Source organism: Oncorhynchus nerka, linkage group LG12 (assembly GCF_034236695.1).
Source record: "Oncorhynchus nerka isolate Pitt River linkage group LG12, Oner_Uvic_2.0, whole genome shotgun sequence".
Taxonomy (NCBI): Eukaryota; Metazoa; Chordata; class Actinopteri; order Salmoniformes; family Salmonidae; genus Oncorhynchus; species Oncorhynchus nerka.
Window position 1 is genome coordinate 8,289,979 of NC_088407.1, and position 17,414 is coordinate 8,307,392.

At 47.1% G+C, this 17,414-nt stretch overlaps 1 protein-coding gene across 1 annotated transcript in view; it reads right to left on the minus strand.

Moving 5' to 3' along the window:
• The window catches only part of LOC115127651 (uncharacterized), a 56,154-nt gene that overhangs the window by 19,241 nt on the left and 19,499 nt on the right, over positions 1–17,414 (minus strand). The window contains exons 6-11 of the mRNA XM_065026002.1: positions 16,529–16,773; positions 15,185–15,322; positions 11,639–11,796; positions 4,566–4,731; positions 3,818–3,961; positions 107–343 (exon numbers count right to left, since the gene is read on the minus strand). Coding sequence (XP_064882074.1) covers positions 107–343; positions 3,818–3,961; positions 4,566–4,731; positions 11,639–11,796; positions 15,185–15,322; positions 16,529–16,773 — 1,088 coding nt within the window. The remainder of the gene's footprint in view (positions 1–106; positions 344–3,817; positions 3,962–4,565; positions 4,732–11,638; positions 11,797–15,184; positions 15,323–16,528; positions 16,774–17,414) is intronic.

Below are 17,414 nucleotides of genomic sequence, written 5' to 3' on the forward strand. Positions count from 1 at the left end.
CACCACAAACCCCCCGAGGTGCCTCAATGCTTTTTTAATCTGGTTACCAACGTACTTGGTTTGGGGGACAACAACGTAACCTTAATAGTTAAATCTATGAACTTACCGTAGTGGTGAGGCCCTTCAGAGTGGTGTACACACCCTCCTGAAACAGAAACAACAGACACCTATGATGACTGGACTGGGTGGGTGTGTGTGTGTGTGTGTGTGTTACCTGGAGGAGGTTTGTATCAGGGCGGGTCAGCGTGAAGGTGAGGGGAAGGTCTAGTAGTTTAGGAGGGGTCTCTGTGTAGTTGGTCAACATAGCAAAGCTCTTGTGTTCTCTCTCCATACGGATTATGGCCTGTTGGGTAAAATACATTCATTATCACGACGACAACAAACACCCACATTACAGTACTGCATCAACAACAACAGACACCCAAGTTACGGTACTGCATCAACAACAACAACAAACACCCAAGTTAAGGTACTGCATCAACAACAACAACAGACACCCAAGTTAAGGTACTGCATCAACAACAACAACCACCCAAGTTACGGTACTGCATCAACAACAACAGACACCCAAGTTAAGGTACTGCATCATCAACAACAACAGACACCCAAGTTACGGTACTGCATCAACAACAACAAACACCCACGTTACGGTACTGCATCAACAACAACAGACACCCAAGTTAAGGTACTGCATCAACAACAACAACCACCCAAGTTAAGGTACTGCATCAACAACAACAACCACCCAAGTTAAGGTACTGCATCAACAACAACAACAACCACCCAAGTTACAGTACTGCATCAACAACAACAACCACCCAAGTTAAGGTACTGCATCAACAACAACAACCACCCAAGTTACAGTACTGCATCAACAACAACAACACCCAAGTTAAGGTACTGCATCAACAACAACAACACCCAAGTTAAGGTACTGCATCAACAACAACAACAACCACCCAAGTTAAGGTACTGCATCAACAACAACAGACACCCAAATTAAGGTACTGCATCAACAACAACAGACACCCAAGTTAAGGTACTGCATCAACAACAACAACAACCACCCAAGTTAAGGTACTGCATCAACAACAACAACAACCACCCAAGTTAAGGTACTGCATCAACAACAACAACAACACCCACCCAAGTTAAGGTACTGCATCAACAACAACAACCACCCAAGTTAAGGTACTGCATCAACAACAACAACAACCACCCAAGTTAAGGTACTGCATCAACAACAACACCCACCCAAGTTAAGGTACTGCATCAACAACAACAACAACACCCACCCAAGTTAAGGTACTGCATCAACAACAACAAACACCCAAGTTAAGGTACTGCATTAACAACAACAACAACCACCCAAGTTAAGGTACTGCATCAACAACAACAACAGACACCCAAGTTAAGGTACTGCATCAACAACAACACCCACCCAAGTTAAGGTACGGCATCAACAACAACAAACACCCAAGTTAAGGTACTGCATCAACAACAACAAACACCCAAGTTAAGGTACTGCATCATCAACAACAACAGACACCCAAGTTAAGGTACTGCATCAACAACAACAGACACCCACGTTAAGGTACTGCATCAACAACAACAACAACAGACACCCAAGTTAAGGTACTTCATCAACAACAACAACAACAGACACCCAAGTTACGGTACTGCATCAACAACAACAAACACCCAAGTTAAGGTACTGCATCAACAACAACAGACACCCACGTTAAGGTACTGCATCAACAACAACAGACACCCAAGTTAAGGTACTGCATCAACAACAACAGACACCCACGTTAAGGTACTGCATCAACAACAACAGATACCCAAGTTAAGGTACTGCATCATCAACAACAACAGACACCCAAGTTAAGGTACTGCATCAACAACAACAGACACCCACGTTAAGGTACTGCATCAACAACAACACCCACCCAAGTTAAGGTACTGCATCAACAACAACAAACACCCAAGTTACGGTACTGTATCAACAACAACAACAACCACCCAAGTTAAGGTACTGCATCAACAACAACAACCACCCAAGTTAAGGTACTGCATCAACAACAACCACCCAAGTTAAGGTACTGCATCAACAACAACAACAACCACCCAAGTTAAGGTACTGCATCAACAACAACAACAACCACCCAAGTTAAGGTACTGCATCAACAACAACAACAACACCCACCCAAGTTACAGTACTGCATCAACAACAACAACCACCCAAGTTAAGGTACTGCATCAACAACAACAACCACCCAAGTTAAGGTACTGCATCAACAACAACAACAACCACCCAAGTTAAGGTACTGCATCAACAACAACACCCACCCAAGTTAAGGTACTGCATCAACAACAACAACAACACCCACCCAAGTTAAGGTACTGCATCAACAACAACAAACACCCAAGTTAAGGTACTGCATTAACAACAACAACAACCACCCAAGTTAAGGTACTGCATCAACAACAACAACAGACACCCAAGTTAAGGTACTGCATCAACAACAACAAACACCCAAGTTAAGGTACTGCATCATCAACAACAACAGACACCCAAGTTAAGGTACTGCATCAACAACAACAGACACCCACGTTAAGGTACTGCATCAACAACAACAACAACAGACACCCACGTTAAGGTACTGCATCAACAACAACAACAACAGACACCCAAGTTACGGTACTGCATCAACAACAACAAACACCCAAGTTAAGGTACTGCATCAACAACAACAAACACCCACGTTAAGGTACTGCATCAACAACAACAACAACAGACACCCACGTTAAGGTACTGCATCAACAACAACAGATACCCACGTTAAGGTACTGCATCAACAACAACAGATACCCAAGTTAAGGTACTGCATCATCAACAACAACAGACACCCAAGTTAAGGTACTGCATCAACAACAACAGATACCCAAGTTAAGGTACTGCATCAACAACAACAGATACCCAAGTTAAGGTACTGCATCATCAACAAGAACAGACACCCAAGTTAAGGTACTGCATCAACAACAACAGACACCCACGTTAAGGTACTGCATCAACAACAACAACAACAGACACCCACGTTAACTTCTTAAGGTATAAGGGGCAGCATTTTCACTTTTGGATAAATAGCGTGCCCAATTTCAACTTCCTGCTACTCATTCCAAGAATATAAAATATGCATATTATTAATATATTTATTCTGAATATAACAGAACTTATGCAGCAAAACAAAAAAAGGATTCAGATTTGTCTTTGCCAAGACAGACAGTGAGACAGAGACAGCCCATATTTATGCTTATTTATTTTATCTTGTGTCCTTTAACCATTTGTACATTGTTAAAACACTGTATATATATATATATATAATATGACATTTGTAATGTCTTTATTGTTTTGAAACTTCTGTATGTGTAATGTTTACTGTTAATTTTTATTGTTTATTTCACTTTTTACATTATCTACCTCACTTGCTTTGGCAATGTTAACACATGTTTCCCATGTTAATAAAGCCCCTTGAATTAAATTGAATTGAGAGAGAAAGAGAGACACAGACACAGAGAGACTGACAGAGACAGAGAGACAGACACACAGAGAGACAGACAGGGACAGAGACAGAGAGAGACAGACACACAGAGAGACAGACAGGGACAGAGACAGAGAGAGACAGACACACAGAGAGACAGACAGGGACAGAGACAGAGAGAGACAGACACACAGAGAGAGACAGACACACAGAGAGACACACAGGGACAGAGAGACAAACAGGGACAGAGACAGAGAGACAAACAGCCAACCTACCCATCTCTGGTTGGGCAGAATGAAACAGTTGTAGAGTCCAGGTTTATATCCGTAAGGCTTCACCAGAGCCAGAACATCTTCCTCTGTGTATCCAGTTTCTGGTAAACCTTCGATCTTCACAAACCGATTATTCGCAATGTCAGGCTAAACACGGAAAAGAGGAGAGGGAGAAAGACGGATCAGTTTGTTTCTGACCCCATAGATACAGGTTCAGAGTCACCGATAATGTGATTCATGTTTCTGACCCCATAGACCCAGGTTCAGAGTCACCGATAATGTGATTCATGTTTCTGACCCCATAGACCCAGGTTCAGAGTCACCGATAATGTGATTCATGTTTCTGACCCCATAGACCCAGGTTCAGAGTCACCGATAATTCATGTTTCTCTGTTTTTAATGTCGTGGAGCCGAAGACATATTTCCTAATTACGTTTTTTCTGATTCTAATTAAAGGGACAAATATGACTTTATTTAGGTCCATACGACTGAAAACATAAGGCACGTTTCAGATAGAGATCTGGCCCCGGTGCGTGACCTAAACACCTCCTGGGCCCTGCTCCAGTGACCTGGCATATTGCCTCGCTGAACGCGCTCTGACAAAGGCTGCTGGGACTTTGGCTAGTTTACTCCTCCTACCTGCTCGCTACAAGTCCTTAGTGTCTAGAGATCTGGAGCTCACAGACACTCCTTGGAGAGACACCAGTGCTTTTGTGTGTAAAGATTAGAGAAGAAGAAGCCCAAAACGTACCTGCTGAGGACCGAGGGGACTTTTCCCTGACTTGGTATTAGATCCACACACCTTGGGTGCGTTCTTGGTACCGGCAGTTTGCGGTTTAGTTGCGGTCGTTGAAGACTTGGTAGATGTTTTAGTTGACTTGGTGGTGCCGGTCTGGGACTGGGCTGCTGACGCTTTCCTGAGAGAGAGAGAGGGGAAAGAGAGAGAGGGAGGGGAAGAGAGAGAGGGGAAAGAGAGAGAGAGAGAAAGCGAGAGAGGAGGGGAAGAGAGAGAGAGGAGGGGTAGAGAGAGGGGAAGGGGGAAGAGAGAGAGTGAAGGGGAAGAGAGAGAGAGAGAGGAGGGGAAAGAGAGAGAGAGGAGGGGAAAGAGAGAGAGAGAGAGAGAGGAGGGGAAGAGAGAAAGAGAGGGAAGAGAGAGAGAGGGGAAGAGAGAGAGAGAGGGAGAAAGAGAGAGAGGAGGGGAAGAGAGAGAGGGGAAAGAGAGAGAGGGGAAAGAGAGAGAGAGGGAAAGAGAGAGAGAGGGGAAGAGCGGGGGGAGAGAGGGAGGGGAAGAGAGAAAGAGAGAGAGAGGAAGAGAGAGAGAGGGAGAGAGGGGGGAAGGGAGAGAGGGGGGGAAGAGAGAAAGGGGGAGAGAGGGAGGGGAAGAGAGAGGGAGGGGAAGAGAGAGAGGGGGGAAGAGAGAAAGAGAGAGAGAGAGAGGGAAGAGAGAGAGAGAGAGAGGGGGAAGAGAGAGAGAGAGAGAGGAAGAGAGAGGGGGAGGGAAGAGAGAGAGAGAGAAGAGAGAGGGGGAGAGAGGGGGAAGAGAGAAAGGGAGAGAGGAAGAGAGAGAGGGGGGGGAGAGGGGAGAGAGGGGGAAGAGAGAGAGAGAGGAGGGGAAGAGAGAGAGGGGAAAGAGAGAGGGAAAGAGAGAGAGAGGGGAAGAGCGGGGGGAGAGAGGGAGGGGAAGAGAGAAAGAGAGAGAGGAAGAGAGAGAGAGGGAGAGAGAGGGGGAAGGGAGAGAGGGGGAGGGAGGGGAAGAGAGAAAGAGAGAGAGAGGGAGGGAAGAGAGAGGGAGGGGAAGAGAGAGAGGGGGAAGAGAGAAAGAGAGAGAGAGGGAGGGGAAGAGAGAGAGAGAGAGAGAGGGGGAAGAGAGAGAGAGAGGAAGAGAGAGGGGGAGGGGAAGAGAGAGAGAGGAAGAGAGAGGGGGAGAGAGGGGGAAGAGAGAAAGAGAGAGAGGAAGAGAGAGAGGGGGAGAGGGAGAGAGGGGGAAGAGAGAGAGAGAGGAGGGGAAGAGAGAGAGAGGGAGGGAGAGAGAGAGAGGGAGGAGAGAAGAGAAGAGAGAGAGAGAGGGAGGGAAGAGAGAGAGAGAGGGAGGGGAAGAGAGAGAGAGAGAGAGGGGAAGAGAGAGAGAGAGGGAGGGGAAGAGAGAGAGAGAGAGGAGGGGAAGAGAGAGAGAGAGGGAGGGGAAGAGAGAGAGAGAGAGAGGGAGGGAAGAGAGAGAGAGAGGGAGAAAGAGAGAGAGGAGGGGAAGAGAGAGAGAGGGAAAGAGAGAGAGGGGAAAGAGAGAGAGGGAAAGAGAGAGAGAGGGGAAGAGCGGGGGGAGAGAGGGAGGGGAAGAGAGAAAGAGAGAGAGGAAGAGAGAGAGAGGGGGAAGGGAGAGAGGGGGAGAGGGAGGGGAAGAGAGAAAGAGAGAGAGAGGGAGGGGAAGAGAGAGGGAGGGGAAGAGAGAAAGAGAGAGAGAGGAGGGGAAGAGAGAGGGAGGGGAAGAGAGAGGGGGAAGAGAGAAAGAGAGGGAGGGGGGAAGAGAGAGAGAGAGAGAGGGGGAAGAGAGAGAGAGAGGAAGAGAGAGGGGGAGGGGAAGAGAGAGAGAGAGGAAGAGAGAGGGGGAGAGAGGGGGAAGAGAGAAAGAGAGAGAGGAAGAGAGAGAGGGGGGGTAGAGGGGAGAGAGGGGGAAGAGAGAGAGAGAGGAGGGGAAGAGAGAGAGGGGAAAGAGAGAGAGGGAAAGAGAGAGGGAAAGAGAGAGAGAGGGGAAGAGCGGGGGGGGAGAGAGGGAGGGGAAGAGAGAAAGAGAGAGAGGAAGAGAGAGAGAGGGAGAGAGGGGGAAGGGAGAGAGGGGGAAGAGGGGGGGAGGGAGGGGAGAGAGAAAGAGAGAGAGAGGGAGGGGAAGAGAGAGGAGGGGAAGAGAGAGAGGGGGGGGAAGAGAGAAAGAGAGAGAGGGAGGGGAAGAGAGAGAGAGAGAGAGAGGGGGAAGAGAGAGAGAGAGGAAGAGAGAGGGGGAGGGGAAGAGAGAGAGAGGAAGAGAGAGGGGGAGAGAGGGGGAAGAGAGAAAGAGAGAGAGGAAGAGAGAGAGGGGGAGAGGGGAGAGAGGGGGAAGAGAGAGAGAGGAGGGGAAGAGAGAGAGAGGGAGGGGAAGAGAGAGAGAGGGAGGGGAAGAGAGAGAGAGAGGGAGGGGAAGAGAGAGAGAGAGAGGAGGGGAGAGAGAGAGAGAGAGAGGGGAAGAGAGAGAGAGAGAGAGGGGAAGAGAGAGAGAGAGGGAGGGAAGAGAGAGAGAGAGAGGGAGGGAGAGAGAGAGAGAGAGGAGGGAAGAGAGAGAGAGAGGAGAAAGAGAGAGGAGGAGGGGAAGAGAGAGAGGGGAAAGAGAGAGAGGGGAAAGAGAGAGAGGGAAAGAGAGAGAGAGGGGAAGAGCGGGGGGAGAGAGGGAGGGGGAGAAAGAGAGAGAGGAAGAGAGAGAGAGAGGAGAGAGAGGGGGAAGGGAGAGAGGGGGAAGAGAGGGGGGAGAGGGAGGGGAAGAGAGAAAGAGAGAGAGAGGGAGGGGAAGAGAGAGGGAGGGAAGAGAGAGAGGGGGAAGAGAGAAAGAGAGAGAGAGGGAGGGGAAGAGAGAGAGAGAGGGAAGAGAGAGAGAGAGGAAGAGAGAGGGGGGGAGGGGAAGAGAGAGAGAGGAAGAGAGAGGGGGAGAGAGGGGGAAGAGAGAAAGAGAGAGAGGAAGAGAGAGAGGGGGAGAGGGAGAGAGGGGGAAGAGAGAGAGAGAGGAGGGGAAGAGAGAGAGAGGGAGGGGAAGAGAGAGAGAGAGAGGGAGGGAAGAGAGAGAGAGAGGGAGGGAAGAGAGAGAGAGAGGGAGGGGAAGAGAGAGAGAGAGAGAGGGAAGAGAGAGAGAGAGGGAGGGGAAGAGAGAGAGAGAGAGGGAGGGGAAGAGAGAGAGAGGGAGGGGAAGAGAGAGAGAGGGAGGGGAAGAGAGAGAGAGAGGGAGGGGAAGAGAGAGAGAGGGAGGGGGAGAGAGAGAGAGGGGAGATTTGTATTTTTGTACCTTAATAAATAAAATGTTGAAAAGGCCAGCGTTGACGTCCACCATGTTAGTGACGGTGCCGACTAATGAGATGATAAACTGAACAGAGAACAAAAACACATTGTATTTTATACCCATTTAATGAATGATCTCATACTGAATATATAGAGTTAATGATGTCACACTGAATATATAGAGTTAATGATGTCATAGTGAATATATAGAGTTAATGATGTCATAGTGAATATATAGAGTTAATGATGTCATAGTGAATATATAGAGTTAATGATGTCATAGTGAATATATAGAGTTAATGATGTCATACTGAATATATAGAGTTAATGATGTCATAGTGAATATATAGAGTTAATGATGTCATACTGAATATATAGAGTTAATGATGTCATAGTGAATATATAGAGTTAATGATCTCATACTGAATATATAGAGTTAATGATGTCATACTGAATATATAGAGTTAATGATGTCATAGTGAATATATAGAGTTAATGATGTCATAGTGAATATATAGAGTTAATGATGTCATACTGAATATATAGAGTTAATGATGTCATAGTGAATATATAGAGTTAATGATCTCATACTGAATATATAGAGTTAATGATGTCATACTGAATATATAGAGTTAATGATCACTGAATAATGAGTTAATGATGTCACTGAATATATAGAGTTAATGATGTCACACTGAATATATAGAGTTAATGATCTCATACTGAATATATAGAGTCCCCAAGGACAACCCCCCAAAAGAAAATGTTCAGCTTACCACTGTTTTCAATGGTTAGCCCAAGTCCTCCCAAATTGCAGTTCCTAGGCTTTCCACTAGATGTCAACAGTCTTTAGAAACAGTTTCAGGTTTGTTTTTGGAAAAATGACCCAGAAGTTGTAGTTTTTCTAGGTGGCTCCCATTTTGGCTGTTGTGTTTCCGTGGAGGAAAGCAAGTTTTTATTTATCTCCGGTAATGAACATACTATTCTCCGTCTTAAATTGTATAGTTTATTTGCGTATTAGGATACCTGAGGTTTGATTATAAACGTTGTTTGACTTGTTTGGAATAGTTTATTAGTAACGTTTGGGATTCATTTTGTATGCATTTTGATGGAGGGAAACTGGGTGGATTATTGACTGAAGCGCGCCAGCTAAACTGAGTTTTTATGGATATAAAGAGGGACATTATCGAACAACAAAAGGACCATTTGTGATGTAACTGGGACCTTTTGGAATGCCAACAGAAGAAGATCAAAGGTAAGGCATTAATTATATTTCTGATATTTGTGTCGCATCTGCCTGGTTGAAAAATGATTTTCGTATGTTTGGATGCGGGGCGCTGTCCTCAGATAATCACATGGTTTACTTTCGCCGTAAAGCCTCTTTGAAATCTGACACAGCAGCTGGTGAAACTACCCATCCCGGATCCGGAAGAATTGTCATCAACTACGCTAAATGGCATAATGCAACGGACAAAGCATCTTACTAGAAAATATTCATATTCATGAAATCACAAGTGAAATATAGTGAAACACAGTTTAGGCTTTTGTTAATCCCCCTCTCATCTCAGATTTTGAAATTATGCTTTACAGCCAAAGCAAGACAAGCGTTTGTGTAAGTTTATCGATAGCCTAGCATTATGTCCAGCTAGCAGCAGGAAGCTTGGTCACGAAAATCAGAAAAGCAATCAAATTAAATAATTTACCTTTGATGAGCTTCGGATGTTTTCACTCACGAGACTCCCAGTTAGACAGCCAATGTTCCTTTTGTTCCATAAAGATAATTTTTTATAGCCGAAACAGTTTCACGTTTTGTTGAGAAATCCACCGGAAATTGCGGTCATGACAAAAAACTCCAAATTAGATCCATAATATTGACAGAAACATGGCAAACATTGTTTATAATCAATCCTCAAGATGTTTTTCAAATATCTATTCGATAATATATCAACCGGGACATTTGATAAAATCAGTTTTTAACACGAAACATTTTGTGAACCGCTTTGTGTCGTGAATTCCGTCTCATTCCATTTTCGACGACACATTCCAGGTAAATAACCCACACAGAACGTGACTTTTCCAGTGATGTTTGGTTTCACTGCAATTAACTGGTTTGTTTGTAACACAATCAAAAAATAAAAGCTAAATCTAAGTCTAGATATACACAATTTTAGAATAAATTGATTGGGAAGGTGAGACAGATTGTTGTAGGACGATTCATTTAGCGATTGTGGAGGGACACGGGAGAGGACATCGTTTTGGACTGGTAAGTCATGTTAATGCCCTTTTTTGAAAAGAATAATATAAAATATTATTTGTGATTTTTTATTTTTAGAAGCAATATATAAACATTTAATGTCATGAAATGTGAGATGCGTGTGTCTGCCGCTCCACCCCAACCCACATGAAATAGCCTATTTGAGGCTGTTGAGGGGAGGGCAGGCCCACAACAATGGCCAAAGTGACATGGAGACAGTAGATACAGCTGGTCTGTCATAATATAATAAACACAGTAGATACAGCTGGTCTGTTGTAATGTAATGAAGACAGTAGATCTAGCTGGTCTGACATAATATAATAGAGACAGTATATCTAGCTGGTCTGTCATAATATAATAGAGACAGTAGATCTAGCTGGTCTGTCATAATATAAAAAGAGACAGTAGATCTAGCAGGTCATAATAATATATTCAACCTTGTACTCTATATATATATATATATATATATATCTGTTGATTATACCTGTTGATACAGGGCTCATATGTGAAACTATTCTAACTGAACAGTTTCTTTCACAGTGACACTGACTCTGAATGGGAGTCTTATCCGGTGTCCCAGTTAGATAGCCAATGTTCCTTTTTTCCAAAAATATAATTTTTGTAGGCGAAATAGCTCCGTTTGTTCTTCACGTTTGGCTGAGAAATCGACCGGAAATTGCAGTCACGACAACGCCGAATTAGCTCCATAATATCGACCGAAACATGGCAAACGTTGTTTATAATCAATCCTCAAGGTGTTTTTCAAATATCTATTCGATAATATATCCACCGGGACATTTGGTTTTTCAGTAGGACCGATTGGAAAAATGGCTACCTCTGTATTTTTACCGAGAATCACTCTGGGAGCATCAGGTGACCACTTGCACAATGTAGCCGCTTACGGGTATTCTTCAACATAAAGGCGTAAAACTACGTCACAATGCTGTAGACACCTTGGGGAATACGGAGAAAAGTAATCTGGTTGATAGCCCATTCACTGCTCAATAGTGACGCATCGGAACGCAGCGCTTTCATAACATGAGTCACTTCCGGGTTGGATTTTTCTCAGGCTTTCGCCTGCAATATCAGTTCTGTTATACTCACAATATTTTTACAGTTTTGAAACTTTAGAGTGTTTTCTATCCTAAGCTGTCAATTATATGCATATTCTAGCATCTTGTCCTGACAAAATATCCCGTTTACTTTGGGAACGTTATTTTTATATATTTTTTTATTTTTCCAAAAATGAAAATACTGCCCCCTAGTCACAAGAGGTTAAGAAATGAGTTACTACACGGTTGTTACCTTTCAGAAGAAGACTTCTTCATAGAGTTAACTAATGATGTCATAGTGAATATATAGAGTTAACTAATGATGTCATAGTGAATGTAGAGTTAACTAATGATGTCATAGTGAATATATAGTTAACTAATGATGGCATAGTGAATGTAGAATTAACTAATGATGGCATAGTGAATATATAGAGGTGATGTCATAGTGAATATATAGAGTTAATGATGTCATAGTGAATATATAGAGTTAACTAATTCTGTTACCTTTCAGAAGAAGACTTCTTGGTCCGGTCCAGTTCCTTTGAGTCCTCCAGCAGAGTCTCTTCCTCCATTCGTATGATAACGACCTCGCCTTTGATGGTCAGAGTCTTACAGCTAGCCAGCAGTCTGGCATCCTCCTCTTTTTCAAACATTACTGATGCCTACGGGGTGGAGAGAGAGAGAGGGGGATGGAGAGAGGAGAGAGAGAGAGAGAGAGAGGGGGAATGGAGAGAGGGAGGGGGTGGAGGGAGAGCGAGAGGGGGATGGAGAGAGGAGGAGGGTGGAGAGAGAGAGAGAGAGGAGGATGGAGAGAGAGAGAGAGAGGGGGATGGAAAGAGAGAGAGGGGGATGGAGAGAGAGAGGGGGTGGAGAGAGGGGAGGGGGTGGAGAGAGAGAGGGGGGGTGGAGAGAGGGAGGGGGAGTGGAGAGAGGGAGGATGGAGAGAGGGAGGGGGAGAGAGAGAGAGGGGGTGGAGAGAGGGGGTGGAGAGAGGGAGGGGGTGGAGAGAGGGAGAGAGAGGGGGTGGAGAGAGGGGGGTGGAGAGAGGGAGAGAGGGGGATGGAGAGAGAGAGAGAGAGGGGATGGAGAGAGGGGAGGGAGGGTGGAGAGAGAGAGAGAGAGAGGGATGGAGAGAGAGAGAGAGAGAGGGGGGATGGAGAGGAGGGAGAGAGAGAGAGAGAGAGAGAGGGTGGGGGGTGGAGGGAGAGAGAGAGAGAGAGAGAGAGAGAGGGAGGGGGATGGAGAGGGAGAGAGAGAGGAGAGAGAGAGAGAGAGGGTGGGGGGTGGAGGGGAGAGTTTCTTAGATCATTTTTAAAAATAAACAGAAACGAATATGGAGAGAGGAAGGGAGGGACCGGGCCAGAGAGGGAAAGAGAGAGGATGGAGAGAGGGAGGGACCGGGCCAGAGAGGGAAAGAGAGAGGATGGAGAGAGGGAGGGACCGGGCCAGAGAGGGAAAGAGAGAGGATGGAGAGAGGGAGGGACCGGGCCAGAGAGGGAAAGAGAGAGGATGGAGAGAGGGAGGACCGGGCCAGAGAGGGAAAGAGAGAGAGGATGGAGAGAGGAGGGACCGGGCCAGAGAGGAAAAGAGAGAGGATGGAGAGAGGGGAGGGACCGGGCCAGAGAGGGAAAGAGAGAGGATGGAGAGAGGGAGGGACCGGGCCAGAGAGGGAAAGAGAGAGGATGGAGAGAGGGAGGGACCGGGCCAGAGAGGGAAAGAGAGAGGATGGAGAGAGGGAGGACCGGGCCAGAGAGGGAAAGAGAGAGGATGGAGAGAGGGAGGGACCGGGCCAGAGAGGGAAAGAGAGAGGATGAGAGAAGAGGAGGACCGGGCCAGAGAGGGAAAGAGAGAGGATGGAGAGAGGGAGGGACCGGGCCAGAGAGGGAAAGAAAGAGGAGAGAGGGGGCCAGAGAGGGAAAGAGAGGATGGAGAGAGGGAGTGGACCGGGCCAGAGAGGGAAAGAGAGAGGATGGAGAGAGGGAGGGACCGGGCCAGAGAGGGAAAGAGAGAGATGATGGAGAGAGGGAGGACCAGGCCAGAGAGGGAAAGAGGGGATGGAGAGAGGAGGGACCGGGCCAGAGAGGAAAGAGAGAGGATGGAGAGAGGGAGGGACCGGGCCAGAGAGGGAAAGAGAGAGGATGGAGAGAGGGAGGACCGGGCCAGAGAGGGAAAGAGAGAGGATGGAGAGAGGGAGGGACCGGGCCAGAGAGGGAAAGAAGAGAGGATGGAGAGAGGGAGGGACCGGGGGCCAGAGAGGGAAAGAGAGAGGATGGAGAGAGGGAGGGACCGGGCCAGAGAGGGAAAGAGAGAGGATGGAGAGAGGGGAGGGACCGGGCCAGAGAGGGAAAGAGAGAGATGGAGAGAGGGAGGGACCGGGCCAGAGAGGGAAAGAGAGAGGATGGAGAGAGGAGGGACCGGGCCAGAGAGGGAAAGAGAGAGGATGGAGAGAGGGAGGGACCGGGCCAGAGAGGGAAAGAGAGAGAGGATGGAGAGAGGGGAGGGACCGGGGTACCAGAGAGGGAAATAGAGACTATGGAGAGAGGGAGGGACCGGGCCAGAGAGAAAGAGAGAGGATGGAGAGGAGGGAGGGCCAGGGGGAAAGAGGATGGAGAAAGGGACCCGGGCCAGAGAGGGAAATAGAGAGAAGGAGGGACCGGGCCAGAGAGGGAAAGAGAGAGATGTATTTGTGGTTGATTAGTTGTGTCTATGTAACAGTGTCCAGTTTTAATAACCTCCTTGTGGGGTAGACTGGGGGGGTCACCAACAAGGGAAGGACTAGGGGGTCACTAACAAGGAAAAGGACTGGGGGTCACCAACAAGGGGAAGGACTAGGGGGTCACCAACATAGGGGAAGGACTAGGGGGTCATCAAGAAGGGGAAGGACTAGGGAGGTTCACCAACAAGGGGAAGGACTGGGGGTCACAACAAGGGGAAGGACTGAATGGGGTCATCAACAAGGGGAAGGACTGGGAGGTCACTCAACAAGGAAAAGGACTGGGGGGTCACCAACAAGGGGAAGGACTGGGGGGTCATCAACAAGGGAAGAAGGACTGGAGGGGGTTCATCAACAAGGGGAAGGACTGGGGGGGGGGTCACCAACAAGGGGAGGACTGGGGGGGAGGGGGGGAGGACCAACAAGGGGAAGGACTGGGGGATGGGGTCACCAACAAGGGGATGGACTGGGGGGGATGGGGTCACCAACAAGGGGAAGGACTGGGGGTCACCAAGTCAAGGGGAAGGACTGGGGGGACTGGGGTCATCAACAAGGTTGAAGGACTGGGACATCATGATAAAGAGACAATAAGAGGTAATAACAGGTGAATGGGGTACTCTACATTGAAATAGAGACTATAAGGGGTCCTCTACATTGAAATAGAGACTATAAGGGGTCCTCTACATTGAAATAGAGACTATAAGGGGTAATAACAGGTGAATGGGGTACTCTACATTGAAATAGAGACTATAAGGGGTCCTCTACATTGAAATAGAGACTATAAGGGGTAATAACAGGTGGATGGGGTCCTCTACATTGAAATAGAGACTATAAGGGGTACTCTACATTGAAATAGACACAATAAGGGGTACTCTACATTGAAATAGAGACTATAAGGGGTAATAACAGGTGAATGGGGTCCTCTACATTGAAATAGAGACAATAAGAGGTACTCTACATTGAAATAGAGACAATAAGGGGTACTCTACATTGAAATAGAGACTATAAGGGGTACTCTACATTGAAATAGAGACTATAAGGGGTACTCTACATTGAAATAGAGACAATAAGGGGTAATAACAGGTGAATGGGGTCCTCTACATTGAAATAGAGACAATAAGAGGTACTCTACATTGAAATAGAGACAATAAAGGGGTACTCTACATTGAAATAGAGACAATAAGGGGTAATAACAGGTGAATGGGGTCCTCTACATTGAAATAGAGACAATAAGAGGTACTCTACATTGAAATAGAGACAATAAGGGGTACTCTACATTGAAATAGAGACTATAAGGGGTAATAACAGGTGAATGGGGTACTCTACATCTAATGTACCTGCTGTATGGACTTGAGCAGGATGATGTAGTTGATCTTTCCGAAGGGTTCTACGGCCTTCATCACCTCATCATGAGCTGTGCGCGGAGGGATATTCATCAGTTTTAACAGAGCTGAGGTCCCTGGGCCTCGTTTCTTCTTAGTTTAAAGAAAACAGGAGGAGAGAGAGAGAGAGAGAGGTACTGTTAGTGAGCTGTGTGTAGGGTATATTCTTTAGTCTTAACAGAGCTGAGGTCCCTGGGCCTCGTTTCTTCTTAGTCTAGAGAAAACAGGAGGAGAGAGAGGTATTGTTAGTGAGCTGGTAGGAAAACCCCGCCCCCCCAGGTTTGTAAAAGACCCCGCCCCAGGTAGAAAACCCCGCCCCCCAGGTAGAAAAACCCCATTCCCAGGTAGAAAAACCCCGGTTTGGGGAAGGGAAGACAATACTGGTCATTCTATGGTTTGGGGGAGGGGAGACAATACTGGTTATTCTATGGTTTGGGGGAGACAATACTGGTCATTCTATGGTTTGGGGGAGGGGAGACAATACTGGTCATTCTATGGTTTGGGGAGACAATACTGGGTTTGGGGAGAGACAATACTGGTCATTCTATGGTTTGGGGGAGACAATACTGGTCATTCTATGGTTTGGGGGACAATACTGGTCATTCTATGGTTTGGGGGAGACAATACTGGTCATTCTATGGTTTGGGGAGGTCATTCTATGGTTTGGGGGAGACAATACTGGTCATTCTATGGTTTGGGGGAGACAATACTGGTCATTCTATGGTTTGGGGGAGGGGAGACAATACTGGTCATTCTATGGTTTGGGGAAGACAATACTGGTCATTCTATGGTTTGGGGGAGGGGAGACAATACTGGTCATTCTATGGTTTGGGGGAGGGGAGACAATACTGGTCATTCTATGGTTTGGGGAAGACAATACTGGTCATTCTATGGTTTGGGGAGACAATACTGGTCATTCTATGGTTTGGGGGAGGGGAGACAATACTGGTCATCATCAGCTCTCTACTGTCCCTGCCAGTGTTCTTAACTTCTTGACGCTACCCAACCCTGTCGCGGGATCATTTTTGTCAGCAACCGCTGAATAGCAGAGCACAACAGTCAAATAATATTACAAGAAAATATTAATAAGCAAGTGAAATATTATTTATATCAGTTTTAGAAACTTTATAGGCTGTTTTCTATCCTAATCTGTCAATTATATGCATATTCTAGCATTTGGTCCTGAGAAATAGGCCGTTTACTTTGGGAACGTTATTTTTCCAAACATAAAAATAGTGCCCCCTAGCTTCGAGAGGTTTTAACAGTTTCATTTAAACGTCTGGAAGACAAAATACACACCTTGGTAGAAGTGGAGCTGGATGACTTGGAGGGAGAGGACGATTTCCTGGTTGATGACCTTCCAGATCCGAGCTTGCTTCCTGACTTGGACATTCCCGTTTCAGTTTTCCGAGAGGCACCTCCCTTCGAGGAGGAAGAGGAGGAGGCGGCGGCTCCCTTCTTCTTGGCGAGCTCTGCCAGGAGCACCGGGGCGAGGGACTGCATCATAACTTCTAGACTGGTGTTCTCCGTCAGGGAGAGGCCAGCTGGAAGGGGAGACATGGGTTAAGAGAGGACAGCTGGAAGGGGAGGGGGAGACATGGGTAACAGAGAGGCCAGCTGGAAGGGGAGACATGGGTTAGAGAGAGGCCAGCTGGAAGGGGAGACATTGGTTATAGAGAGAGGCCAGCTGGAAGGGGAAACATGGGTTAGAGAGAGGCCAGCTGGAAGGGGAGACATGGGTTACAGAGAGAGGCCAGCTGGAAGGGGAGACATGGGTTATAGAGAGAGGCCAGCTGGAAGGGGAGACATGGGTTAAGAGAGGCCAGCTGGAAGGGGAGACATGGGTTATAGAGAGAGGCCAGCTGGAAGGGGAGACATGGGTTAAGAGAGGCCAGCTGGAAGGGGAGGGGGAGACATGGGTAACAGAGAGGCCAGCTGGAAGGGGAGACATGGGTTAGAGAGAGGCCAGCTGGAAGGGGAGACATGGGTTATAGAGAGAGGCCAGCTGGAAGGGGAGACATGGGTTAGAGAGAGGCCAGCTGGAAGGGGATACATGGGTTACAGAGAGAGGCCAGCTGGAAGGGGAGACATGGGTTATAGAGAGAGGCCAGCTGAAAGGGGAGACATGGGTTAAGAGAGGCCAGCTGGAAGGGGAGACATGGGTTACAGAGAGAGACCAGCTGGA